Source organism: Pimephales promelas, chromosome 1 (genome assembly GCF_988280905.1).
Source record: "Pimephales promelas chromosome 1, fPimPro1.hap1.1, whole genome shotgun sequence".
In the NCBI taxonomy this organism is placed as follows: domain Eukaryota; kingdom Metazoa; phylum Chordata; class Actinopteri; order Cypriniformes; family Leuciscidae; genus Pimephales; species Pimephales promelas.
In genome coordinates this window covers 9592171-9619823 of record NC_142769.1, presented here as the reverse complement: position 1 = coordinate 9619823, position 27653 = coordinate 9592171, and the positions used below count along the sequence as shown (strand labels likewise).

At 38.9% G+C, this 27653-nt stretch overlaps 3 protein-coding genes across 5 annotated transcripts; all 3 read right to left on the bottom strand.

Annotated features, from left to right (window-relative positions):
* Nucleotides 1-859: 859 nt before the first annotated feature.
* Nucleotides 860-14023, bottom strand: LOC120477898 (uncharacterized). Of its 3 annotated transcripts, XM_089124817.1 has the most exons (10): nucleotides 4968-14021; nucleotides 4663-4826; nucleotides 4361-4532; nucleotides 4002-4246; nucleotides 3450-3633; nucleotides 3044-3251; nucleotides 2690-2868; nucleotides 2532-2601; nucleotides 2290-2423; nucleotides 860-1728 (listed from the first exon to the last, which is right to left on the bottom strand). In XM_089124817.1, exons 1-10 carry the CDS (start codon nucleotides 13711-13713, stop codon nucleotides 1676-1678), a joined length of 10155 nt encoding a protein of 3384 aa, XP_088980943.1. In that variant the 5' UTR covers nucleotides 13714-14021; the 3' UTR covers nucleotides 860-1675. The 3 variants fall into 3 exon arrangements, 2 of the variants coding, with proteins under 2 accessions (XP_088980943.1, XP_088980982.1); XR_016148361.1 differs by lacking the exons at nucleotides 860-1728; nucleotides 2290-2423 and having other exon boundaries at nucleotides 2690-2779; nucleotides 4968-14023; XM_089124856.1 differs by lacking the exons at nucleotides 860-1728; nucleotides 2290-2423; nucleotides 2532-2601 and having other exon boundaries at nucleotides 2625-2779; nucleotides 4968-14023.
* Nucleotides 14024-14317: 294 nt separating this feature from the next.
* Nucleotides 14318-17126, bottom strand: LOC148998337 (uncharacterized). Its single transcript, XM_089131866.1, has 2 exons — nucleotides 14551-17126; nucleotides 14318-14335 (listed from the first exon to the last, which is right to left on the bottom strand). Exons 1-2 carry the CDS (start codon nucleotides 16813-16815, stop codon nucleotides 14318-14320), a joined length of 2283 nt encoding a protein of 760 aa, XP_088987992.1. The 5' UTR covers nucleotides 16816-17126.
* A 3941-nt stretch (nucleotides 17127-21067) lies between these two features.
* LOC148998336 (uncharacterized) lies at nucleotides 21068-27185 on the bottom strand. The gene is made up of 2 exons (XM_089131865.1): nucleotides 23365-27185; nucleotides 21068-21115 (listed from the first exon to the last, which is right to left on the bottom strand). Exons 1-2 carry the CDS (start codon nucleotides 27136-27138, stop codon nucleotides 21068-21070), a joined length of 3822 nt encoding a protein of 1273 aa, XP_088987991.1. The 5' UTR covers nucleotides 27139-27185.
* Nucleotides 27186-27653: the final 468 nt, after the last annotated feature.

The window sequence follows — 27653 nt, the reverse complement described above, 5'->3', positions numbered from 1 at the left end:
GCGCGTTGCGCGTACTTTTAGATGCTATTTTAAGCATGCATGCTTGGCCATAATACAGAGTGAACAACACGCATACACTGTAGATGATTCTCTCATCTACACAGATCTATTTTACTTTTTGCAAATGATACATTATTATAAGGAAAACTATTAAAACCCGAGGGAAATTATTGTTGTGTTCATGACAATGGGAAAAATAGAAGATTACACGTTTACCCAAATTATTATAGGCTATGCATGTTTAACCAAAGCTAATTTGGGTTTGTTTGTCCTATCCCCAATGTCACTTCTCTTTCTTTTACAGCCCTGACGAGAACATCGATCTCCTCGGCTGTGAACCTATTGTGAAGCGCGTCTGGTAAATGCGCCGTTATAATATTATTGCGCCATAGAACAAGCGCATCTCGTTCATCGCGCTCTTAAAGGGAATGTGATATGACGCTCTGATTAGTTTATTTCCGTTACGCCCAAACCACACCTATGAATAATGAAGCTATTTCAAACCAACCCCTTTTAGATTTGCGCCAGGCGCAAGAGACATTTATGCTGCCGGGAAAATAGCAACAGCGCCGGGATCCGCCCACAAAGTTACTTGCGCTTTGCGTTTTGACACTTGCGTTTCAGATCGTTAAAATAGGGCCCAAAAACTCTTCCCCCTTTAAACATTTTTAAAAATCTTTTATTGACCAATTTAAAGGAAACGTGTGCATATTTTGTAAAGTAACTTTTGTTTATTTTATGAGCACTGGGTAAAATTGTATGTAAGATTGAGTTTTATGTCTGTATGGTAATATAAGTGAAACTTTTTTGTGCTGCCATTTTGGCCAGGACTCCCTGGAAGAAGAGATTTTTATCTTAATGGGACTATCCTGGTAAAATAAAGGATAAATAAATAAATCCTGGGAAAATAGCAACAGCGCCGGTATCCGCCCACAAAGTTACTTGTGCTTTGCGCTTTGACACTGGCGTTTCAGATCGTTAAAATAGCGACCTGTCACTGACATTAGATCCAATCAATCCAATCAATTCTGCATGGACAAAATCAAGTCCTGCCCTACATTTTTTATTGTTCCAGATGCCATGCCACTCGGAAATATGTCACAATAGGGAAGAAAATGCAATCCCAACTTCCGTTTCATGCTAACTTTAATATTGCAGTTTGTCAAACTTCCTTTTAAATAAAATTATAGGACAATCATTTTTTTTATTGAAAGGGTTACATAGAGTAGCTTTAAAAACAATCACACTAAACAATCACACTATAGATATTGATACAGAGACGACTGGTAGAGATTGAGAGCAAGCAATTTGGATATTGGAGTAATTCACAGGTCACAAATATTTTATTTCTACATTTAATAAATTTTGTTAAATTTAGTAAAAAATAAAATAAAACCTACACCACTGTTTACACAATATGCCCTCTAAATTGTATGAATACACTTCTAAATACAGCATATTTTTATACTTTTTAGTAATTTATATATTATCTATATGTAAACTTTTTTAACAAACATTTTTTTTTTTTACATTTAACATTTAAAAGTAACATCTTGATTCACGTGTAACCGTTCTATTTCATCCCTTTTTTAAAACCGAAATGTTTCTGGTTCTCGTGCTGGTGTTTTGCTGAAATCTGATGTGCTGAATGGTGTACGGTGGGGAACTGTGAACCTCAGGCTGCTGCCCCAAGTTTCTCATAGCCGAAAGTTGTGACGTCCTTATAACCTGCTCATAAACAAACAGAAAACATTTTAACATCCAAAGTAATTATATAAAACATTATATATAACATTTTATAACAAGTAAAATAAAGTTATTTTATTTTATGCAAGGCAAAAGGCATTTCCATCATGCAAAATAAACAATGTAGACTGACTTGTTGGGATATAAGAATCGATATCGGTTCATCAACATGAATAACGTTTAAAATCTGCAAATCAATCTTGTGAACCTAGCTCTAGTACAAAGCTGTTATGGTTTATAGTTTATTTTTGTTTTTATTTCCACTGTATATGGGTGGCAAAGCCATATATGTGTGAATATAAAGTATGCGTGGATACTTATATGTAAAGTTTTGTTTGCTGATGATGTGCATACACTATATATAGTCAAAATGTCTAAACTTTAACATATATTCTATACTTAAGACTTTGTATTACAAAATGTATCAAGATAATTTATTTTCCCTCTTGGGTGGTGGGGAGGGGGGGTATCCTAGTATATGCCCATACAGGACATTAAAGGTGATGAAAGCATTGATATAATACAAAATTCAATTACACTCACCACAGCTTGGAACGCAGACATTAGATTTATGTCGCAAAAGTGTGGTACCACTTGGGCAGTAACATCCCTCCCGTTGCATGGATTTAAAATTACTTAATGCATTATCTTTTATTGCATTATTGTTTAGATTAAATCTAAAATCATACAAAAAAAAAATGTTTAATCATTTGCATCCAACTTCACTTTTCTATCTTGCAAATTATATATATATATATATATATATATATATTAATTTCATATACCTTCCATCACAGGTTGGTTCCACTTGAGGACCACATGCTAGATATATCTGTGGCATTTTACATTTAAAATCTGAATGAAAAAAAAATGGTAATGTGTGTTGATAAATACAATAAAAGTTATTCTGCTGCACTTCTGTTAAGATAATAAATATACCGACCACACATTCCATTGGTAGCATCTCTCCAGTCAACACATACTCCTGCCATAGCACATTTCTTAGCATAGGCCTCCAGTCTGGCACAGCCAACTGTTTCGTTGTTCATGTTACACACATCAATGTTACAAGCTGACACATAGGGCTCATGAGGGACAAATTTATGGCATTTCTCAAAAAGCCTGTTGAGTTTTTTTAAAATAAATTGTTAATAGAGGAAAGCACAACTTTTTGGAAATGTTCATTAACTACATAATATTAGATAGAGTAGTTGAAAATATATTCACAAACCAGTATTACTTTAGTCATATATGCTGTTATTCTTGTTTTTAAAGAATAGTTTAATGACATGCTTACTTGCGTTCGAAGATTTTGCATATTGCAGAAGAAGGGCATGGCACTGATATGGACCGATGTCTTGGTGACAGAAGGGTTTTGTTGTTGTTTTTGTTGTTGTTGTTGTTGTTGTTATGAACATTCCAATATGGAGCCATTTCTTGGCAAGATGATATAATGGTGCCATTTGGCAAGCGACAATCATTTTTGTGGTTATTATCACAAATACCTAAAAAGACCAAATCAGAGGTTAAAAAGTCCCTGAATACAAGACTTACTTTAGACAACATATTAAATAATCCCAATATTTCATTACACATTCACACAATATCACTTTAAAAAAGAAGAATGATTTACTGTGCAACCAGACAACCTAGCAATGTAATTTATTCTGTACATAATCTTTTCAGCAAGACTGTAAACCTACCACAATGGCCTTCTGTGTTACCATGGAACTTTTGCCATGGGAGGTTGATGGAAAACATTGTGCCATTAAAAGAGATCTGTGCACCAATCTCAGATATGACCACAAGAGACTCTTTGCCGTTCTCTGTGGCACTGATATCTTTAATTTGAAATGGCAACTTCACTTCCTTGTGGTTAACATAAATCTAAAAAAAAAGGAAAAAAACAATCAAAGCATAAACTTATATGTCCCGAACATTCCATTTTATGGTACTTATCTTTATGTAAGCCAGCTGTGAAAATAAAGTGCAGCAAAAAAAAAAATATCCCAACCCATCTTCTGCTCTGCCAATATTAATTTTTGTGTGTATTATTAATAATGCAAATTTTGTCATTTAGATTAACAGCTATTTAACAACTTGGTTGGAGATGGTGGTAGATAAGTCAGCATGCATGTATATTATACTGTACATGTGTGTGCCAGATCATTTTAATGGACTACATAGCAAATGTTAAAAGGAATTTGTCACAGAAGGAATCTGAAATATAGATTTAAAAAAAAAAGCTTATTTACCAAATTCATTACACTTCCACCAGAAAACCTCTGAGTCATGATGATCTCAGAAGATTTGTAATGAACCTTCAGGGCTTTGGGACAGGAAATACTTTCTTCAAAATCACAGACATTAACAACTATAGCACTAAAATTATATGTTGTATAAATTTCTTGCACAAGCACATAAGTGGAGTTTCCTTGAAAAGGGTAATATTTTCCATCAAATGTGACATAATGTAGGTTGAGAAAGCCACTGCAGACACCTGAAACATATACCGTTTACAAATTAACATATACAGTTAATTTGTGTAGTGAAAAAAAAAGCTTTGAGGTAGTAACTCAATACTTCAATTGAACTTAGAAAGCCATTAACTTACATTGGCACTCATATTTAAAACAGCATCCAGACTCATCAGGAACTTTAATGGGGGGAAATTTGTTATCACACACAGGATGCTCTACAGGATCACACTGTACTGGTTTATGCTCTATTGTGCCATTTATGCATGTGTCTATATAGCAATTTCCCACAAGAATAGATACACCATTCTAAAAAAAGAAAAAAGAATAGTTATTAAGTGGTGTTGTGTTAAAGCAAAATCTGGATTATATAAAATGTTTTGCATGAACCTTAATTATACAGTAATAATTGTTATACAGTAATTATGCAAGTACTTACTGTAAGGGGAGGCATATATCCATCACAGTTGTGACCTGAAGGCAATATTGTTGTTAAACAGGGTTGTGATAATTTTATCACATCACACTTCTTCTCTTCTGTTTTTACACATTTAGCAATGTAACACCATCCATCACCATCAGTTTTATTGTAAATTTCTGATTCTGTGGAGAAAGAGGTTACGATAAAACGTTCATTATTGAATATGCATTTTATTTATTAGGACAACAAAATAATTATAAATAAATGTATATACAGTATATTAAAAAGGTTTTTAGAAAAGTAGAGAAGAAAAAATAGATTACCTGGCTTAAACGTACTGCCATAAATCTCACAGACACAATCTTGATGTGCAATTTTGTGACCTCTTAATGAACCTGTGATAATTGGCAGACTTGGTGTGGTAATAATTGTGCTGTGGGAAAAATACTGATCTGTTTGTGAAATTTTTGATGATACTCCACATAATCCATGACAACATAATACTTTAATCTCGTAATCAAAACATTGCTGAGTAACACCTTGGTTCTTGTTTAAGCAAACTAGTCCATCTTTAGTATTGCATGTTACTACCTGGCCCAGTTGTGAAAGTAGTAGTCCAGGGAAAAGTTTTGCATGGCATTCAACCTCAGTTGGAGCAGAGCAGGTGTTAACAAATGTGTTCGTTATTGTTTTTATTGGTACAATTTCACCACCTTCAGGCCCTGTTGTTGGGCTGCCAAAGTCCATCCAGTCGGACCACTGGCAAATACATTTAGAAGGGATAATTTTTGAAAGGGTTTTAGTCATATCTCTTGTTGTGGGTACAGTGGTTGTGCTTACTCTTGTGGAGGAATTGTGTAAAGCTCGATTCAGTGCTGCTGGTAGAGATGCACCAACACAATCACGATGACAGCACAACAATCTCATCTCGTAGTCAAAGCACTGCTGGGTAATATTTTGGTTTTTATTTAGGCAAACAAGTCCATCTTTAAGATTACACTTTACCACCTGGCCAAGCTTTGAAACAGGAAGTCCAGGATAATGTTTTGCACGGCATTCAATTCCATGTGGTATTGAGCAGGTGGTTGGAAAGGAATCAGTGATGATTTTGACTGGTATTAGTTTACCTCCTTCAGGCCCTTCTGTTGGGCTGCCAAAGTCCACCCATTTTGACCACTGGCAAATACATTTAGAAGGTTTTTTGTTTAAAATGGTTGTAGTCATAGCTCTTGTTGTGGGTACAGTGGTTGTGCTTACTCTTGTGGAGGAATTGTGTAAAGCTAGATTCAATGCTGCTGGTAGAGATGCGCTGACACAGTCTCGGTGACAACACAACAATCTCATCTCGTAGTCAAAGCACTGCTGTGTAATATTTTGGTTTTTATTTAGGCAAACAAGTCCATCTTTAAGATTACACTTTACTGGCTGGCCAAGTTTTGAAACATGAAGTCCAGGATAATGTTTTGCACGACATTCAATTCCCTGTGGTTTTGAGCAGGTGGTTGGATAGGTGTCAGTGATGAGTTTGACTGGTATTAGTTTACCGCCTTCATGCCCTTTTGTTGGGCTGCCAAAGTCCACCCATTTTGACCAATGGCAAAAACATTTAGAAGGAAATGTTTTTGAAATGGTTGTAGTCATAGCTCTTGTTGTGGGCACAGTGGTTGTGCTTACTCTTGTGGAGGAATTGTGTAAAGCTAGAGTCAATGCTGCTGGTAGAGATGTGCTAACACAGTCTCGGTGACAACACAACAATCTCATCTCGTAGTCAAAGCACTGCTGTGTAATATTTTGTTTTTTATTTAGGCAAACAAGTCCATCTTTAAGATTACACTTTACCTCCTGGCCAAGCTTTGAAACAGGAAGTCCAGGATAATTTTTTGCACGACATTCAATTCCTTGTGGTATTGAGCAAGTGGTTGGATAGGTGTTAGTGATGATTTTTACTGGTATTAGTTTACCGCCTTCCTGTCCTATTGTTGGCCCACCAAAATCCAGCCATTTTGACCAATGACAAATGCATGGAGAGGTAGGTCGAGTTGGTTTTGATGTATTTGAAGGTCTAGAAGTTTCTGAAGGTGTACTTGATGTCGTTGTTGAAGCTGACAACTTAGGAATAGTTGTTGGTGCCTCTGTGGAGTTGTCACATTTTCCATGACAGCATAATACTCTGATATCATAGTCAAAGCATTGCTGGGTAATATCTTGATTTTTGTTAAGACACATGAGCCCATCTTTTGCATTACATATCACAACCTGGCCTAGCTGTGAAAGAGAAAGTTCAGGGTAAAGTTTTGACCGGCATTCTAATTCTTTTGGTGCTGAGCAGATAGAAGGATAAGAGTCAGTTATTCTTTTGATGGAAATTATTTCTCCACCTTCAGGACCGGTTGTTAAGCTACCAAAATCCATCCAGTCTGACCAATGGCATTTACATCCAAGGGCAGGAGTAGGCAATGGTATTTTTGGTGTCAGCGCTGTTGTACTGCCACAGATTCCATCACAGCAGAATACTCTAATCTCATAGTCAAAGCATTGCTGTGTTATATCTTGATTTTTGTTAAGACACACGAGCCCATCTTTTGCGTTACATATCACAACCTGGCCAAGCTGTGAAAGAGAAAGTTTAGGGTAAAGTTTTGCACGGCATTCTAATTCTTTTGGTGCTGAGCAGATGGAAGAAAAGGTGTCAGTTATTCTTTTGATGGAAATTATTTCTCCACCTTCAGGACCGGTTGTTACGCTACTGAAGTCCATCCAGTCTGACCAATGGCATTTACATCCAAGGGTAGGAGTTAGCAAAGGAATTTTTGGTGTCAGAGCTAAGGTACTGCCACAGTTTTCATCACAGCAGAATAATCTAATCTCATAGTCAAAGCATTGATGTGTGATGTCTTGGTTTTTGTTCAGGCACACAAGACCATCTTTGGCATTACATTTTACAACCTGGTTTAGCTGGGAAAGAGACAATCTGGGGTAATTTTTTGCACGACATTCAACTTCTTTTGGCACAGAGCAGATGGTAGGATAACTGTCCAAAACTGTTTTGATTGACACTGTTTCACCACCTTCAGGACCTGTTGTTGGGCCCCCAAGATCCAACCACTCTGACCAACGACACATGCAGCCAGGTTTAGTAGTAAGTGTGGCTGTTTTGGATAATGGAGATGTTGTTGAAGCAGTTGATAGAGATTTTGAAATCATTGGAGTTGTGTATATGCTAGTACCACTGGGGAAATTTGGGGCTGTTTGTGTTGTAGGCGGCAGGGTAGGCATGATAGTTGACAAAGTTGGTATTGAAATTATGGATGTGATTGTACTTGCAGAGAAACGCTCGCTTGTTTTTATTGTATTTGGGAATACAGATGTTGTACCTGATGAAACCATAGTGGCGGTTGGACATTGTGTTGTGATGCTGCTATGGTTTCCAACACAACAAAGCACTCTAATCTCATAGTCCAAGCATTGCTGTTCAAGGCCTTGGTTTTTGTTGAAGCAAACCAGTCCATCTTTCACATTACATTTCACAACCTGTCCAAGCTGTGAAAACGGAACTCCAGGGTAAAGTTTTGCACGGCATTCTACATCCTTTAGTGATGTGCAGATGGGAGAATAGGTGTCAGTTATTTGTTTAATGTGTACTATTTCACCACCATCAGGTCCTGTTGTTGGGCCACCAAAATTACTCCATTCTGACCAACTGCAGATACACCCAGGGGTAGGAGTAAGGGTAATGGAATCTGGTGTTATGGAAGTTGGAGAAATTGTTAAAGAACTTGCGGTAGATGTTACTGAAATTGTAGTTATGCTTGTATAAGTTGAGGAGCTTTGGACAGTTGTCGTTTTAGTTGATGGTATAGGTAAGCTTGTTGATGGTATAGGCAAGCTTGTTGATGAGATCCAAAAAGCAGTTGGAGTTGTGTATTTTGTTGAGAAGTTGCCACATTTGCTGTCACAACAGAATACTCTAATTTCATAGTCAAAGCATTGCTGTATGAGGCCTTGGTCTTTGTTCAAGCAGACCAGTCCGTCTTTCACATTACATTTTACAACCTGACCAAGCTGTGAAAGAGGAACTCCAGGGTAAAGTTTAGCACGACACTTCACTTCTTTTGGGGCTGAGCAGATGGTAGATAAGGTGGACATAGGCATTACTTTACCACCATTAACACCTGTTGTTGATTGACCAAAGTCATTCCAGTCTGACCAATAGCAAATACATAGCGGGGTAGGAGTATAGGTAGTTGTTTTTAATGTTGTGAAAGTTGGGGACGTTTTTGAAGGAGAAGTAGAAAATGTTGTTGTCATTGGAGTTAGAGATATACTTGTTACATTGTTTGAGATGCCAGTTGAAAATCTTGCTGAAGGTGTACCAGTAGAAATTGCTGGTAGAGTTGTGGATATACTTTTCCTAGTGGTTGGTCTCTGGACTGTTTTTGTAACCTCTTGTGTATAAGTACTTGTGGGAAAAAAATTTAAAGTTGTAGATGGACTTGTGTATGTTCTTGTATTTTGGACGATAACTGTTGGAGTTGGTAGTATACTGCTGCTTGATGACATAATTGTAGCTGCTGTAGTTAATGTATCAGAGGAATTATGTACTGTTGATGTTTTAGTCTGCGGTGTAGTTATGCTAGGTGAAAATGATGGTGAAGGTATATGATTAGAGATTGTTGGTAAAGTTGTGGATATGTTTTTACCAGTGGAGGAACTCTGGTCTGTTGCTGTCATAATCTGTTGTGTAAAATTGCTGGTGGACGTTTTTGCTGTAATTGTTGGTTGGCTCATGCTAGAGAGGGAAACAAGGCCTGCTGAATGTATAGTTGGTGCTGTAGGCATGCTGGTTGAAAAAGTTGTTGAATGTGTACTAATATAAGTTATTTTAGATATATTTGTGTACATGCTTGTAACATTGGAGGAATTTTGGACCCTTAATGTAATATTTGGAAGTATAGTGCTGTGTGTTGATGACATCATTGTAGCTGTTGTAGTTAAGGATTGTGTTGCCATGCTTGTAGTATTGGAGAAATTGTGGACTGATAATGTTTTAGTGTGTTGTGTAGTCCTTCCAGTTGAAAACAATTGTGAAGGTGTACCAGAACCAGAGGAGGAACTCTGGACTGTTGGTGTTGTAACTTGTGCAAACCTAGTTGTTGAAGATATTAAAGGTCTAGCAGAATATATTGTTGAAGTTGTGGCTGTACTTGTTGACATGATTTTACTTGTGGAGGAAATTAGGCTTAATAGTGTCATTGTAGGTTGTGCAGGCATATTGGTTGAAAAGGTTTGTGAAGGTGTACCAACAGAAATTGTTGTTGACGTATTTGTGGATAAGCTTGTAACGGCGGGGAAACTGTGCGCTGTTGATATTGTAGTTGGTGTTGTATGCATGCTTGTTGATGACATCCTTGTAGCTGTTGTAGATAAGGATTGTGTTGTCATGCTTGTAGTATTGGAGGAATTCTGAATTGTTGGTCTTTTAGTCAGTGGTGCAGTCGTGCCAGTTGAAAACAATTGGAAAGGCACACCCGTAGAAATTACTGTTGGAGTTGTGAAAATGCTTTTACCAGTGGGGGAACTCTGGACTGTTGGTGATGTAACTTGTGTAAACCTGTTTGTTACAGAAATGGATGGTGTAGCAGAAAACTTTGTTGAAGTAGTTGATATGCTTTTACCGGTGTAAGAAATAAAGCTTGTTGATGTTGTTGTCGGTGGTGTAGTAGTCATGCGAGGGGAAAACAATGTTGAAGGTGGACCTGTTGAGATTTTTATTGGAGTTGTGGATATGGTTTTACCAGTAGGGGAACTCTGGACTTTTGGTGTGGTAAATTGTTGTGTTAACCTGCTTGTGGAATACACTGAAGGTATTGAAGAAAACATTGTTGACGTTGTTACAGAAGTTGTTGGTTTGCTTGAACTTTTTGAGGAAATCAGATTTGTTGGTGTCTTAGTTGGTGGAGTAGGCATGCTAGTTGAAAAGGTTGGTGAAGGTGTAGCAGTAGAAATTGTTGTTGATGGATCTGTAAATATGCCTGTAATGGTGGAGGAGCTTAGACCCGTTGATGTCGTACTTAGTGGTATATTTATGCTCGTTGGTGATATTTTTGTAGTAGATGTAGTTAAGGAATTTGTTGTGATGTTGCCACAGTTTTCATCACAACACAGTGCTCTAATCTCATAGTCATAACATTGCTGTAAAAGGCCTTGGTGTTTGTTCAAGCAAACTAGTCCATCGTTCGTATTGCATTTCACAACCTGTCCAAGCTGTGAAAGAGGAACTCCAGGATAACGTTTTGCACGGCATTGTACTTCCTTCAGTGCTGAGCAGATGGTAGCAGAGGTGTCATATATTCTTTCAATAGATACTATTTCACCACCATCAAGACCTGTTGTTGGGCTACCAAAATCGTTCCAATCTGACCAATGACAATTACATACAGTGTTAAGTGTAAGGGTGCTTTTTTTCATTGTTGTGGATGTTGGAGCAGTCGTTGATGGAGTTGCAGATGTTTGTAATGTTGGAGTTGAAGACATGTTTGTAATATTAGAGGAATTCTGGACTGAAGATTGTTCAGTCAGTGGTGTAGTCCTGCCAGTTGAAAATGTTGGAGAAGGTGTAGATATTTTTGTTGGAGTTGTGGTTATACCTTTACCAGTGGGGGAACTCTTGACTGTTGTTGTTGTAAATTCTTTTGTAAACCTGCTTGTTGAAGTTATTAAAGGTGTAGCAGAATATATTGCTGAAGTTGTGGCTGTACTTGTTGAAATGATTTTACTTGTGGAGGAAATGAGGCTCAATGGTACAGTTGGTTGTGCAGGCATATTGGTTGAAAAAGTTGGTGAAGGTGTAGCAGCAGAAATTGTTGTTGACGTATTTGTGGATATGCTTGTAATGGTGGGGGAACCGTGCACTGTTGATTTTGTAGTTGGTGTTGTACGCATGCTTGTTGATGACACCATTGTAGCTTTTGTAGATAAGGATTGTGTTGTCATGCTTGTAGTATTGGAGGAATTCTGCATTGTTGGTGTTTTAGTCAGTGGTGCAGTCGTGCCAGTTGAAAACAATTGGAAAGGTGCACCCGTAGAAATTACTGTTGGAGTTGTGAAAATGCTTTTAACAGTGGGGGAACTCTGGACTGTTGGTGATGTAACCTGTGTAAACCTGTTTGTTACAGAAATGGATGGTGTAGCAGAAAACTTTGTTGAAGTAGTTGATATGCTTTTACTGGTGTAAGAAATAAAGCTTGTTGATGTTATTGTCGGTGGTGTAGTAGTCACGCCAGGGGGAAACAATGTTGAAGGTGGACCTGTTGAGATTTTTATTGGAGTTGTGGATATGGTTTTACCAGTAGGGGAACTCTGGACTTTTGGTGTGGTAAATTGTTGTGTCAACCTGCTTGTGGAATACACTGAAGGTATTGAAGAAAACATTGTTGACGTTGTTACAGAAGTTGTTGGTTTGCTTGAACTTTTTGAGGAAATCAGATTTGTTAGTGTCTTAGTTGGTGGAGTAGGCATGCTAGTTGAAAAGGTTGGTGAAGGTGTAGCAGTAGAAATTGTTGTTGATGGATCTGTAAATATGCCTGTAACGGTGGAGGAGCTTAGACCCGTTGATGTCGTACTTGGTGGTATATTTATGCTTATTGGTGATAGTTTTGTAGTAGATGTAGTTAGGGAATTTGTTGTGATGTTGCCACAGTTTTCATCACAACACAGTGCTCTAATCTCATAGTCATAACATTGCTGTAAAAGGCCTTGGTGTTTGTTCAAGCAAACTAGTCCATCGTTTGTATTGCATTTCACAACCTGTCCAAGCTGTGAAAGAGGAACTCCAGGATAACGTTTTGCACGGCATTGTACTTCCTTCAGTGCTGAGCAGATGGTAGCAGAGGTGTCATATATTCTTTCAATAGATACTATTTCACCACCATCAAGACCTGTTGTTGGGCTACCAAAATCGTTCCAATCTGACCAATGACAGTTACATACAGTGTTAAGTGTAAGGGTGCTTTTTTTCATTGTTGTGGATGTTGGAGCAGTCGTTGATGGAGTTGCAGATGTTTGTAATGTTGGAGTTGAAGACATGTTTGTAATATTAGAGGAATTCTGGACTGAAAATTTTTCAGTCAGTGGTGTTGTCCTGCCAGTTGAAAATGTTGGAGAAGGTGTAGTAATTGTTTTTGGAGTTGTGGGTATACCTTTACCAGTGGGGGAACTCTGGACTGTTGTTGTTGTAAATTCTTTTGTAAACCTGCTTGTTGAAGTTATTGAAGGTGTAGCAGAATATATTGCTGAAGTTGTGGCTGTACTTGTTGAAATGATTTTACTTGTGGAGGAAATGAGGCTCAATGGTACAGTTGGTTGTGCAGGCATATTGGTTGAAAAAGTTGGTGAAGGTGTAGCAGCAGAAATTGTTGTTGACGTATTTGTGGATATGCTTGTAACGGTGGGGGAACCGTGCACTGTTGATTTTGTAGTTGGTGTTGTACGCATGCTTGTTGATGACACCATTGTAGCTTTTGTAGATAAGGATTGTGTTGTCATGCTTGTAGTATTGGAGGAATTCTGCATTGTTGGTGTTTTAGTCAGTGGTGCAGTCGTGCCAGTTGACAACAATTGGAGAGGCGTACCCGTAGAAATTACTGTTGGAGTTGTGAAAATGCTTTTACCAGTGGGGGAACTCTGGACTGTTGGTGATGTAACTTGTGTAAACCTGTTTGTTACAGAAATGGATGGTGTAGTAGAAAACTTTGTTGAAGTAGTTGATATGCTTTTACTGGTGTAAGAAATAAAGCTTGTTGATGTTATTGTCTGTGGTGTAGTGGTCACGCCAGGGGGAAACAATGTTGAAGGTGGACCTGTTGAGATTTTTATTGGAGTTGTGGATATGGTTTTACCAGTAGGGGAACTCTGGACTTTTGGTGTGGTAAATGGTTGTGTCAACCTGCTTGTGGAATACACTGAAGGTATTGAAGAAAACATTGTTGACGTTGTTACAGAAGTTGTTGGTTTGCTTGAACTTTTTGAGGAAATCAGATTTGTTGGTGTCTTAGTTGGTGGAGTAGGCATGCTAGTTGAAAAGGTTGGTGAAGGTGTAGCAGTAGAAATTGTTGTTGATGGATCTGTAATTATGCTTGTAACGGTAGAGAAGCTTAGACCCGTTGATGTCGTACTTGGTTGTATATATATGCTCGTTGGTGATATTTTTGTAGTAGATGTAGTTAAGGAATTTGTTGTGATTTTGCCACAGTTTTCATCACAACACAGTGCTCTAATCTCATAGTCATAACATTGCTGTAAAAGGCCTTGGTGTTTGTTCAAGCAAACTAGTCCATCGTTCGTATTGCATTTCACAACCTGTCCAAGCTGTGAAAGAGGAACTCCAGGATAACGTTTTGCACGGCATTGTACTTCCTTCAGTGCTGAGCAGATAGTAGTAGAGGTGTCATATATTCTTTCAATAGATACTATTTCACCACCATCAAGACCTGTTGTTGGGCTACCAAAATCATTCCAATCTGACCAATGACAGTTACATACAGTGTTAAGTGTAAGGGTGCTTTTTTTCATTGTTGTGGATGTTGGAGCAGTCGTTGATGGAGTTGCAGATGTTTGTAATGTTGGAGTTGAAGACATGTTTGTAATATTAGAGGAATTCTGGACTGAAGATTGTTCAGTCAGTGGTGTAGTCCTGCCAGTTGAAAATGTTGGAGAAGGTGTAGATATTTTTGTTGGAGTTTTGGGTATACCTTTACCAGTGGGGGAACTCTGGACTGTTGTTGTTGTAAATTCTTTTGTAAACCTGCTTGTTGAAGTTATTGAAGGTGTAGCAGAATATATTGCTGAAGTTGTGGCTGTACTTGTTAAAATGATTTTACTTGTGGAGGAAATGAGGCTCAATGGTACAGTTGGTTGTGCAGGCATATTGGTTGAAAAAGTTGGTGAAGGTGTAGCAGCAGAAATTGTTGTTGACGTATTTGTGGATATCCTTGTAACGGTGGGGGAACCGTGCACTGTTGATTTTGTAGTTGGTGTTGTACGCATGCTTGTTGATGACACCATTGTAGCTTTTGTAGATAAGGATTGTGTTGTCATGCTTGTAGTATTGGAGGAATTCTGCATTGTTGGTGTTTTAGTCAGTGGTGCAGTCGTGCCAGTTGAAAACAATTGGAAAGGTGCACCCGTAGAAATTACTGTTGGAGTTGTGAAAATGCTTTTACCAGTGGGGGAACTCTGGACTGTTGGTGATGTAACTTGTGTAAACCTGTTTGTTACAGAAATGGATGGTGTAGCAGAAAACTTTGTTGAAGTAGTTGATATGCTTTTACTGGTGTAAGAAATAAAGCTTGTTGATGTTATTGTCGGTGGTGTAGTAGTCACGCCAGGGGGAAACAATGTTGAAGGTGGACCTGTTGAGATTTTTATTGGAGTTGTGGATATGGTTTTACCAGTAGGGGAACTCTGGACTTTTGGTGTGGTAAATTGTTGTGTCAACCTGATTGTGGAATACACTGAAGGTATTGAAGAAAACATTGTTGACGTTGTTACAGAAGTTCTTGGTTTGCTTGAACTTTTTGAGGAAATCAGATTTGTTGGTGTCTTAGTTGGTGGAGTAGGCATGCTAGTTGAAAAGGTTGGTGAAGGTGTAGCAGTAGAAATTGTTGTTGATGGATCTGTAAATATGCCTGTAACGGTGGAGGAGCTTAGACCCGTTGATGTCGTACTTGGTGGTATATTTATGCTTATTGGTGATATTTTTGTAGTAGATGTAGTTAAGGAATTTGTTGTGATGTTGCCACAGTTTTCATCACAACACAGTGCTCTAATCTCATAGTCATAACATTGCTGTAAAAGGCCTTGGTGTTTGTTCAAGCAAACTAGTCCATCGTTCGTATTGCATTTCACAACCTGTCCAAGCTGTGAAAGAGGAACTCCAGGATAACGTTTTGCACGGCATTGTACTTCCTTCAGTGCTGAGCAGATGGTAGCAGAGGTGTCATATATTCTTTCAATAGATACTATTTCACCACCATCAAGACCTGTTGTTGGGCTACCAAAATCGTTCCAATCTGACCAATGACAGTTACATACAGTGTTAAGTGTAAGGGTGCTTTTTTTCATTGTTGTGGATGTTGGAGCAGTCGTTGATGGAGTTGCAGATGTTTGTAATGTTGGAGTTGAAGACATGTTTGTAATATTAGAGGAATTCTGGACTGAAGATTTTTCAGTCAGTGGTGTTGTCCTGCCAGTTGAAAATGTTGGAGAAGGTGTAGATATTGTTGTTGGAGTTGTGGGTATACCTTTACCAGTGGGGGAACTCTGGACTGTTGTTGTTGTAAATTCTTTTGTAAACCTGCTTGTTGAAGTTATTGAAGGTGTAGCAGAATATATTGCTGAAGTTGTGGCTGTACTTGTTGAAATGATTTTACTTGTGGAGGAAATGAGGCTCAATGGTACAGTTGGTTGTGCAGGCATATTGGTTGAAAAAGTTGGTGAAGGTGTAGCAGCAGAAATTGTTGTTGACGTATTTGTGGATATGCTTGTAACGGTGGGGGAACCGTGCACTGTTGATTTTGTAGTTGGTGTTGTACGCATGCTTGTTGATGACACCATTGTAGCTTTTGTAGATAAGGATTGTGTTGTCATGCTTGTAGTATTGGAGGAATTCTGCATTGTTGGTGTTTTAGTCAGTGGTGCAGTCGTGCCAGTTGACAACAATTGGAGAGGCGTACCCGTAGAAATTACTGTTGGAGTTGTGAAAATGCTTTTACCAGTGGGGGAACTCTGGACTGTTGGTGATGTAACTTGTGTAAACCTGTTTGTTACAGAAATGGATGGTGTAGTAGAAAACTTTGTTGAAGTAGTTGATATGCTTTTACTGGTGTAAGAAATAAAGCTTGTTGATGTTATTGTCTGTGGTGTAGTGGTCACGCCAGGGGGAAACAATGTTGAAGGTGGACCTGTTGAGATTTTTATTGGAGTTGTGGATATGGTTTTACCAGTAGGGGAACTCTGGACTTTTGGTGTGGTAAATGGTTGTGTCAACCTGCTTGTGGAATACACTGAAGGTATTGAAGAAAACATTGTTGACGTTGTTACAGAAGTTGTTGGTTTGCTTGAACTTTTTGAGGAAATCAGATTTGTTGGTGTCTTAGTTGGTGGAGTAGGCATGCTAGTTGAAAAGGTTGGTGAAGGTGTAGCAGTAGAAATTGTTGTTGATGGATCTGTAATTATGCTTGTAACGGTAGAGAAGCTTAGACCCGTTGATGTCGTACTTGGTTGTATATATATGCTCGTTGGTGATATTTTTGTAGTAGATGTAGTTAAGGAATTTGTTGTGATTTTGCCACAGTTTTCATCACAACACAGTGCTCTAATCTCATAGTCATAACATTGCTGTAAAAGGCCTTGGTGTTTGTTCAAGCAAACTAGTCCATCGTTCGTATTGCATTTCACAACCTGTCCAAGCTGTGAAAGAGGAACTCCAGGATAACGTTTTGCACGGCATTGTACTTCCTTCAGTGCTGAGCAGATAGTAGTAGAGGTGTCATATATTCTTTCAATAGATACTATTTCACCACCATCAAGACCTGTTGTTGGGCTACCAAAATCATTCCAATCTGACCAATGACAGTTACATACAGTGTTAAGTGTAAGGGTGCTTTTTTTCATTGTTGTGGATGTTGGAGCAGTCGTTGATGGAGTTGCAGATGTTTGTAATGTTGGAGTTGAAGACATGTTTGTAATATTAGAGGAATTCTGGACTGAAGATTGTTCAGTCAGTGGTGTAGTCCTGCCAGTTGAAAATGTTGGAGAAGGTGTAGATATTTTTGTTGGAGTTTTGGGTATACCTTTACCAGTGGGGGAACTCTGGACTGTTGTTGTTGTAAATTCTTTTGTAAACCTGCTTGTTGAAGTTATTGAAGGTGTAGCAGAATATATTGCTGAAGTTGTGGCTGTACTTGTTAAAATGATTTTACTTGTGGAGGAAATGAGGCTCAATGGTACAGTTGGTTGTGCAGGCATATTGGTTGAAAAAGTTGGTGAAGGTGTAGCAGCAGAAATTGTTGTTGACGTATTTGTGGATATCCTTGTAACGGTGGGGGAACCGTGCACTGTTGATTTTGTAGTTGGTGTTGTACGCATGCTTGTTGATGACACCATTGTAGCTTTTGTAGATAAGGATTGTGTTGTCATGCTTGTAGTATTGGAGGAATTCTGCATTGTTGGTGTTTTAGTCAGTGGTGCAGTCGTGCCAGTTGAAAACAATTGGAAAGGTGCACCCGTAGAAATTACTGTTGGAGTTGTGAAAATGCTTTTACCAGTGGGGGAACTCTGGACTGTTGGTGATGTAACTTGTGTAAACCTGTTTGTTACAGAAATGGATGGTGTAGCAGAAAACTTTGTTGAAGTAGTTGATATGCTTTTACTGGTGTAAGAAATAAAGCTTGTTGATGTTATTGTCGGTGGTGTAGTAGTCACGCCAGGGGGAAACAATGTTGAAGGTGGACCTGTTGAGATTTTTATTGGAGTTGTGGATATGGTTTTACCAGTAGGGGAACTCTGGACTTTTGGTGTGGTAAATTGTTGTGTCAACCTGATTGTGGAATACACTGAAGGTATTGAAGAAAACATTGTTGACGTTGTTACAGAAGTTCTTGGTTTGCTTGAACTTTTTGAGGAAATCAGATTTGTTGGTGTCTTAGTTGGTGGAGTAGGCATGCTAGTTGAAAAGGTTGGTGAAGGTGTAGCAGTAGAAATTGTTGTTGATGGATCTGTAAATATGCCTGTAACGGTGGAGGAGCTTAGACCCGTTGATGTCGTACTTGGTGGTATATTTATGCTTATTGGTGATATTTTTGTAGTAGATGTAGTTAAGGAATTTGTTGTGATGTTGCCACAGTTTTCATCACAACACAGTGCTCTAATCTCATAGTCATAACATTGCTGTAAAAGGCCTTGGTGTTTGTTCAAGCAAACTAGTCCATCGTTCGTATTGCATTTCACAACCTGTCCAAGCTGTGAAAGAGGAACTCCAGGATAACGTTTTGCACGGCATTGTACTTCCTTCAGTGCTGAGCAGATGGTAGCAGAGGTGTCATATATTCTTTCAATAGATACTATTTCACCACCATCAAGACCTGTTGTTGGGCTACCAAAATCGTTCCAATCTGACCAATGACAGTTACATACAGTGTTAAGTGTAAGGGTGCTTTTTTTCATTGTTGTGGATGTTGGAGCAGTCGTTGATGGAGTTGCAGATGTTTGTAATGTTGGAGTTGAAGACATGTTTGTAATATTAGAGGAATTCTGGACTGAAGATTTTTCAGTCAGTGGTGTTGTCCTGCCAGTTGAAAATGTTGGAGAAGGTGTAGATATTGTGGTTGGAGTTGTGGGTATACCTTTACCAGTGGGGGAACTCTGGACTGTTGTTGTTGTAAATTCTTTTGTAAACCTGCTTGTTGAAGTTATTGAAGGTGTAGCAGAATATATTGCTGAAGTTGTGGCTGTACTTGTTGAAATGATTTTACTTGTGGAGGAAATGAGGCTCAATGGTACAGTTGGTTGTGCAGGCATATTGGTTGAAAAAGTTGGTGAAGGTGTAGCAGCAGAAATTGTTGTTGACGTATTTGTGGATATGCTTGTAACGGTGGGGGAACCGTGCACTGTTGATTTTGTAGTTGGTGTTGTACGCATGCTTGTTGATGACACCATTGTAGCTTTTGTAGATAAGGATTGTGTTGTCATGCTTGTAGTATTGGAGGAATTCTGCATTGTTGGTGTTTTAGTCAGTGGTGCAGTCGTGCCAGTTGACAACAATTGGAGAGGCGTACCCGTAGAAATTACTGTTGGAGTTGTGAAAATGCTTTTACCAGTGGGGGAACTCTGGACTGTTGGTGATGTAACTTGTGTAAACCTGTTTGTTACAGAAATGGATGGTGTAGTAGAAAACTTTGTTGAAGTAGTTGATATGCTTTTACTGGTGTAAGAAATAAAGCTTGTTGATGTTATTGTCTGTGGTGTAGTGGTCACGCCAGGGGGAAACAATGTTGAAGGTGGACCTGTTGAGATTTTTATTGGAGTTGTGGATATGGTTTTACCAGTAGGGGAACTCTGGACTTTTGGTGTGGTAAATGGTTGTGTCAACCTGCTTGTGGAATACACTGAAGGTATTGAAGAAAACATTGTTGACGTTGTTACAGAAGTTGTTGGTTTGCTTGAACTTTTTGAGGAAATCAGATTTGTTGGTGTCTTAGTTGGTGGAGTAGGCATGCTAGTTGAAAAGGTTGGTGAAGGTGTAGCAGTAAAAATTGTTGTTGATGGATCTGTAATTATGCCTGTAACGGTAGAGAAGCTTAGACCCGTTGATGTCGTACTTGGTTGTATATATATGCTCGTTGGTGATATTTTTGTAGTAGATGTAGTTAAGGAATTTGTTGTGATTTTGCCACAGTTTTCATCACAACACAGTGCTCTAATCTCATAGTCATAACATTGCTGTAAAAGGCCTTGGTGTTTGTTCAAGCAAACTAGTCCATCGTTCGTATTGCATTTCACAACCTGTCCAAGCTGTGAAAGAGGAACTCCAGGATAACGTTTTGCACGGCATTGTACTTCCTTCAGTGCTGAGCAGATGGTAGCAGAGGTGTCATATATTCTTTCAATAGATACTATTTCACCACCATCAAGACCTGTTGTTGGGCTACCAAAATCATTCCAATCTGACCAATGACAGTTACATACAGTGTTAAGTGTAAGGGTGCTTTTTTTCATTGTTGTGGATGTTGGAGCAGTCGTTGATGGAGTTGCAGATGTTTGTAATGTTGGAGTTGAAGACATGTTTGTAATATTAGAGGAATTCTGGACTGAAGATTGTTCAGTCAGTGGTGTAGTCCTGCCAGTTGAAAATGTTGGAGAAGGTGTAGATATTGTTGTTGGAGTTGTGGGTATACCTTTACCAGTGGGGGAACTCTGGACTGTTGTTGTTGTTGTAAATTCTTTTGTAAACCTGCTTGTTGAAGTTATTGAAGGTGTAGCAGAATATATTGCTGAAGTTGTGGCTGTACTCTTTAAAATGATTTTACTTGTGGAGGAAATGAGGCTCAATGGTACAGTTGGTTGTGCAGGCATATTGGTTGAAAAAGTTGGTGAAGGTGTAGCAGCAGAAATTGTTGTTGACGTATTTGTGGATATGCTTGTAACTGTGGGGGAACCGTGCACTGTTGATTTTGTAGTTGGTGTTGTACGCATGCTTGTTGATGACACCATTGTAGCTTTTGTAGATAAGGATTGTGTTGTCATGCTTGTAGTATTGGAGGAATTCTGCATTGTTGGTGTTTTAGTCAGTGGTGCAGTCGTGCCAGTTGAAAACAATTGGAAAGGTGCACCCGTAGAAATTACTGTTGGAGTTGTGAAAATGCTTTTACCAGTAGGGGAACTCTGGACTGTTGGTGATGTAACTTGTGTAAACCTGTTTGTTACAGAAATGGATGGTGTAGCAGAAAACTTTGTTGAAGTAGTTGATATGCTTTTACTGGTGTAAGAAATAAAGCTTGTTGATGTTGTTGTCGGTGGTGTAGTAGTCATGCCAGGGGGAAACAATGTTGAAGGTGGACCTGTTGAAATTTTTATTGGAGTTGTGGATATAGTTTTACCAGTGGGGGAACTCTGGACTTTTGGTGTGGTAAATTGTTGTGTCAACCTGCTTGTGGAATACACTGAAGGTATTGAAGAAAACATTGGTGACGTTTTTACAAAAGTTGTTGGTTTGCTTGAACTTTTTGAGGAAATCAGATTTATTGGTGTCTTAGTTGGTGAAGTAGGCATGCTAGTTGAAAAGGTTGGTGAAGGTGTAGCAGTAGAAATTGTTGTTGATGGATCTGTAAATATGCCTGTAACGGTGGAGGAGCTTAGACCCGTTGATGTCGTACTTGGTGGTATATTTATGCTTGTTGGTGATATTTTTGTAGTAGATGTAGTTAAGGAATTTGTTGTGATGTTGCCACAGTTTTCATCACAACACAGTGCTCTAATCTCATAGTCATAACATTGCTGTAAAAGGCCTTGGTGTTTGTTCAAGCAAACTAGTCCATCATTCGTATTGCATTTCACAACCTGTCCAAGCTGTGAAAGAGGAACTCCAGGATAACGTTTTGCACGGCATTGTACTTCCTTCAGTGCTGAGCAGATGGTAGCAGAGGTGTCATATATTCTTTCAATAGATACTATTTCACCACCATCAAGACCTGTTGTTGGTCTACCAAAATCGTTCCAATCTGACCAATGACAGTTACATACAGTGTTAAGTGTAAGGGTGCTTGTTTTCATTGTTGTGGATTTTGGAGCAGTCGTTGATGGAGTTGCAGATGTTTGTAATGTTGGAGTTGAAGACATGTTTGTAATATTAGAGGAATTCTGAACTGAAGATTTTTCAGTCAGTAGTGTAGTCCTGCCAGTTGAAAATGTTAGAGAAGTTGTAGATATTGTTTTTGGAGTTGTGGGTATACCTTTACCAGTGGGGGAACTCTGGACTGTTGTTGTTGTAAATTCTTTTGTAAACCTGCTTGTTGAAGTTATTGAAGGTGTAGCAGAATATATTTCTGAAGTTGTGGCTGTACTTGTTGAAATGATTTTACTTGTGGAGGAAATGAGGCTCAATGGTACAGTTGGTTGTGCAGGCATATTGGTTGAAAAAGTTGGTGAAGGTGTAGCAGCAGAAATTGTTGTTGACGTATTTGTGGATATGCTTGTAACGGTGGGGGAACCGTGCAGTGTTGATTTTGTAGTTGGTGTTGTACGCATGCTTGTTGATGACACCATTGTAGCTTTTGTAGATAAGGATTGTGTTGTCATGCTTGTAGTATTGGAGGAAGTCTGCATTGTTGGTGTTTTAGTCAGTGGGGCAGTCGTGCCAGTTGAAAACAATTGGAAAGGCGCACCCGTAGAAATTACTGTTGGAGTTGTGAAAATGCTTTTACCAGTGGGGGAACTCTGGACTGTTGGTGATGTAACTTTTGTAAACCTGTTTGTTACAGAAATGGATGGTGTAGCAGAAAACTTTGTTGAAGCAGTTGATATGCTTTTACTGGTGTAAGAAATAAAGCTTGTTGATGTTGTTGTCGGTGGTGTAGTGGTCACACCAGGTGAAAACAATGTTGAAGGTGGACCTGTTGAGATTTTTATTGGAGTTGTGGATATGGTTTTACCAGTAGGGGAACTCTGGACTTTTGGTGTGGTAAATTGTTGTGTTAACCTGCTTGTGGAATACACTGAAGGTATTGAAGAAAACATTGTTGATGTTGTTACAGAAGTTGTTGGTTTGCTTGAACTTTTTGAGGAAATCAGATTTGTTGGTGTCTTAGTTGGTGGAGTAGGCATGCTAGTTGAAAAGGTTGGTGAAGGTGTAGAAGTAGAAATTGCTGTTGATGGATCTGTAAATATGCCTGTAACGGTGGAGGAGCTTAGACCCGTTGATGTCGTACTTGGTGGTATATTTATGCTTGTTGGTGATATTTTTGTAGTAGATGTAGTTAAGGAATTTGTTGTGATGTTGCCACAGTTTTCATCACAACACAGTGCTCTAATCTCATAGTCATAACATTGATGGAAAAGGCCTTGGTGTTTGTTCAAGCAAACTAGTCCAGTGTTCGTATTGCATTTCACAACCTGTCCAAGCTGTGAAAGAGGAACTCCAGGATAACGTTTTGCACGGCATTGTACTTCCTTCAGTGCTGAGCAGATGGTAGCAAAGGTGTCATATATTCTTTCAATAGATACTATTTCACCACCATCAAGACCTGTTGTTGGGCTACCAAAGTCGTTCCAATCTGACCAATGACAGTTACATCCAGTGTTAAGTGTAAGGGTGCTTGTTTTCATTGTTGTGGATGTTGGAGCAGACGTTGATGGAGTTGTGGATGTTTGTAATGTTGGAGTTGAAGACATATTAGTAATATTAGAGGAAATCTGGACTGAAGATTGTTTAGTCAGTGGTGTAGTCTTGCCAGTTGAAAATGTTGGAGAAGGTGTAGACATTGTTGTTATTGGAGTTGTGGATATGGTTTTACCAGTAGGGGAACTCTGGACTTTTGGTGTGGTAAATTGTTGTGTCAACCTGCCTGTTGAATACACTGAAGGTATTGAAGAAAACATTGTTGACGTTGTTACAGAAGTTGTTGGTTTGCTTGAACTTTTTGAGGAAATCAGATTTGTTGGTGTCTTAGTTGGTGGAGTAGGCATGCTAGTTGAAAAGGTTGGTGAAGGTGTAGCAGTAGAAATTGTTGTTGATGGATCTGTAAATATGCCTGTAACGGTGGAGGAGCTTAGACCTGTTGATGTTGTACTTGGTGGTATATTTATGCTTGTTGGTGATATTTTTGTAGTAGATGCAGTTAAGGTATTTGTTGTGATGTTGCCACAGTTTTCATCACAACACAGTGCTCTAATCTCATAGTCATAACATTGCTGTAAAAGGCCTTGGTGTTTGTTCAAGCAAACTAGTCCATCATTCGTATTGCATTTCACAACCTGTCCAAGCTGTGAAAGAGGAACTCCAGGATAACGTTTTGCACGGCATTGTACTTCCTTCAGTGCTGAGCAGATGGTAGCAAAGGTGTCATATATTCTTTCAATAGATACTATTTCACCACCATCAAGACCTGTTGTTGGTCTACCAAAGTCGTTCCAATCTGACCAAAGACAGTTACATCCAGTGTTAAGTGTAAGGGTGCTTGTTTTTATTGTTGAGGATGTTGGATCAGTTGTTGATGGAGTTGTAGATGTTTGTAATGTTGGATTTGAAGACATGTTTGTAATGTTAGAAGAATTCTGGACTGAAGATTTTTCAGTCAGTGGTGTAGTCCTGCCAGTTGAAAATGTTGGAGAAGCTGCAGACATCATTGGAGTTGTGGGTATGCTTTTATCACTTGGGGAACTATGAACGGTTGGTGTTGTAACATTTAGTGTTAATCTACTTGTTGAAGTAATTGAAGGTTTGGTAGAAAGTATTGTGGAAGTTGCTGCTGGAGTTGTTGATGTGCTTATGCTTGTGGTTGAAATATGGCGTGTTGATGTCATAGTTATTGGTGTAGGCATGCTGTTTGAAAAAGTTGATGGTGTACTAGAAGAAATTGTTGTTAATGAATCTGTTGATATTCCTTTAATGGTGGAGAGACTTTGGACTGCGGATGTATTTTGTGATACATGCTTGCTTGTTGATGATGTCATTGTAGCAGCTGTACTTAAAGACTGTGTTGTGAGGTTCCCACAATTTTTGTCACAACACAATGCTCTAATCTCATAGTCATAGCATTGCTGTGCAAGTCCTTGGTGTTTGTTTAAGCAAACTAGTCCATCTTTCGTATTGCATTTCACTACCTGGCCAAGCTGTGTAAGAGGGACTCCAGGATAATGTTTTGCACGACATTGTATATCCCTTAGTGCTGGGCAGATGCTAAGAGAGTTGTCAGTTATTCGTTCAATAGATACTATTTCACCACCGTCAATACCTATTGATGGGCCACCAAAGTCATTCCAAACTGACCAATTGCAATTACATCCAGGGCTAAGAGTAGGGTTGCTTGTTTTCAATGTTGTGGATGTTGGAGAAGTCATTGATGGAGTTGTAGATGTTTGTAATGATGGAGTTGAAGACATATTTGTAATATTAGAAGAATTCTGGACTGAAGATTTTTCAGTCAGTAGTGTAGTCCTGCCAGTTGAAAATGTTGGAGAAGGTGTAGATATTGTTGTTGGAGTTGTGGGTATACCTTTACCAGTGGGGGAACTCTGGACTGTTGTTGTTGTAAATTCTTTTGTAAACCTGCTTGTTGAAGTTATTGAAGGTGTAGCAGAATATATTGCTGAAGTTGTGGCTGTACTTGTTGAAATGATTTTACTTGTGGAGGAAATGAGGCTCAATGGTACAGTTGGTTGTGCAGGCATATTGGTTGAAAAAGTTGGTGAAGGTGTAGCAGCAGAAATTGTTGTTGACGTATTTGTGGATATGCTTGTAACAGTGGGGGAACTGTGCAGTGTTGAGTTTGTAGTTGGTGTTGTACGCATGCTTGTTGATGACACCATTGTAGCTTTTGTAGATAAGGATTGTGTTGTCATGCTTGTAGTATTGGAGGAATTCTGCATTGTTGGTGTTTTAGTCAGTGGTGCAGTCGTGCCAGTTGAAAACAATTGGAAAGGCGCACCCGTAGAAATTACTGTTGGAGTTGTGAAAATGCTTTTACCAGTGGGGGAACTCTGGACTGTTGGTGATGTAACTTTTGTAAACCTGTTTGTTACAGAAATGGATGGTGTAGCAGAAAACTTTGTTGAAGTAGTTGATATGCTTTTACTGGTGTAAGAAATAAAGCTTGTTGATGTTGTTGTCGGTGGTGTAGTAGTCATGCCAGGGGAAAACAATGTTGAATGTGGACCTGTTGAGATTTTTATTGGAGTTGTGGATATGGTTTTACCAGTAGGGGAACTCTGGACTTTTGGTGTGGTAAATTGTTGTGTCAACCTGCTTGTGGAATACACTGAAGGTATTGAAGAAAACATTGTTGACGTTGTTACAGAAGTTGTTGGTTTGCTTGAACTTTTTGAGGAAATCAGATTTGTTGGTGTCTTAGTTGGTGGAGTAGGCATGCTAGTTGAAAAGGTTGGTGAAGGTGTAGCAGTAGAAATTGTTGTTGATGGATCTGTAAATATGCCTGTAACGGTGGAGGAGCTTAGACCCGTTGATGTCGTACTTGGTGTTATATTTATGCTTGTTGGTGATATTTTTGTAGTAGATGTAGTTAAGGAATTTGTTGTGATGTTGCCACAGTTTTCATCACAACACAGTGCTCTAATCTCATAGTCATAACATTGATGGAAAAGGCCTTGGTGTTTGTTCAAGCAAACTAGTCCAGTGTTCGTATTGCATTTCACAACCTGTCCAAGCTGTGAAAGAGGAACTTCAGGATAACGTTTTGCACGGCATTGTACTTCCTTCAGTGCTGAGCAGATGGTAGCAAAGGTTTCATATATTCTTTCAATAGATACTATTTCACCACCATCAAGACCTGTTGTTGGGCTACCAAAGTCATTCCAATCTGACCAATGACAGTTACATCCAGTGTTAGGTGTAAGGGTGCTTGTTTTCATTGTTGAGGATGTTGGAGCAGTCGTTGATGGAGTTGTAGATGTTTGTAATGTTGGATTTGAAGAGATGTTTGTAATGTTAGAAGAATTCTGGACTGAAGATTTTTCAGTCAGTGGTGTAGTCCTGCCAGTTGAAAATGTTGGAGAAGCTGCAGACATCATTGGAGTTGTGGGTTTGCTTTTACCAGTAGGGGAACTATGAACTGTTGGTTTTGTAACATTTAGTGTTAATCTACTTGTTGAAGTAATTGAAGGTTTGGTAGAAAGTATTGTGGAAGTTGCTGCTGGAGTTGTTGATGTGCTTATGCTTGTGGTGGAAATATGGCGTGTTGATGTCATAGTTATTGATGTAGGCATGCTGTTTAAAAAAGTTGAAGGTGTACTAGAAGAAATTGTTGTTAATGAATCTGTTGATATTCCTTTAATGGTGGAGAGACTTTGGACCGCTGATGTATTTGGTGATACACTCATGCTTGTTGATGACATTGTTGTAGCAGCTGTACTTAAAGACTGTGTTGTGAGGTTCCCACAGTTTTCATCACAGCACAATGCTCTAATCTCATAGTCATAGCATTGCTGTGCAAGTCCTTGGTGTTTGTTTAAGCAAACTAGTCCATCTTTCGTATTGCATTTCACAACCTGGCCAAGCTGTGTAAGAGGAACTCCAGGATAACGTTTTGCACGACATTGTATGTCCCTTAGTGCTGGGCAGATGCTTAGAGAGTTGTCAGTTATTCTGTCAATAGATACTATTTCACCACCGTCAATACCAATTGTTGGGCCACCAAAGTCGTTCCAAACTGACCAATTGCAATTACATCCAGGGCTAAGAGTAGGGTTGCTTGTTTTCAAAGTTGTGGATGTTAAAGAAG

What these genes read in the sequence shown, in the direction of transcription:
- LOC120477898 (XM_089124817.1), bottom strand. Translation starts at nt 13,713, where the DNA reads ATGCCTACTCCACCAACTAAGACACCAACAAATCTGATTTCCTCAAAA. An exon ending in TGCTACCAATGGAATGTGTG is followed by an intron (nt 2,602 to 2,689) that starts GTCGGTATATTT and finishes TTTTTCATTCAG; the next exon opens with ATTTTAAATGTAAAATGCCA. An exon ending in GAACCAACCTGTGATGGAAG is followed by an intron (nt 2,424 to 2,531) that starts GTATATGAAATT and finishes GTATGATTTTAG; the next exon opens with ATTTAATCTAAACAATAATG.
- LOC148998337 (XM_089131866.1), bottom strand. Translation starts at nt 16,815, where the DNA reads ATGCCTACTCCACCAACTAAGACACCAACAAATCTGATTTCCTCAAAA.
- LOC148998336 (XM_089131865.1), bottom strand. Translation starts at nt 27,138, where the DNA reads ATGCCTACATCAATAACTATGACATCAACACGCCATATTTCCACCACA. An exon ending in TCTGCTCAGCACTGAAGGAA is followed by an intron (nt 21,116 to 23,364) that starts GTACAATGCCGT and finishes TGTAACAAACAG; the next exon opens with GTTTACACAAGTTACATCAC.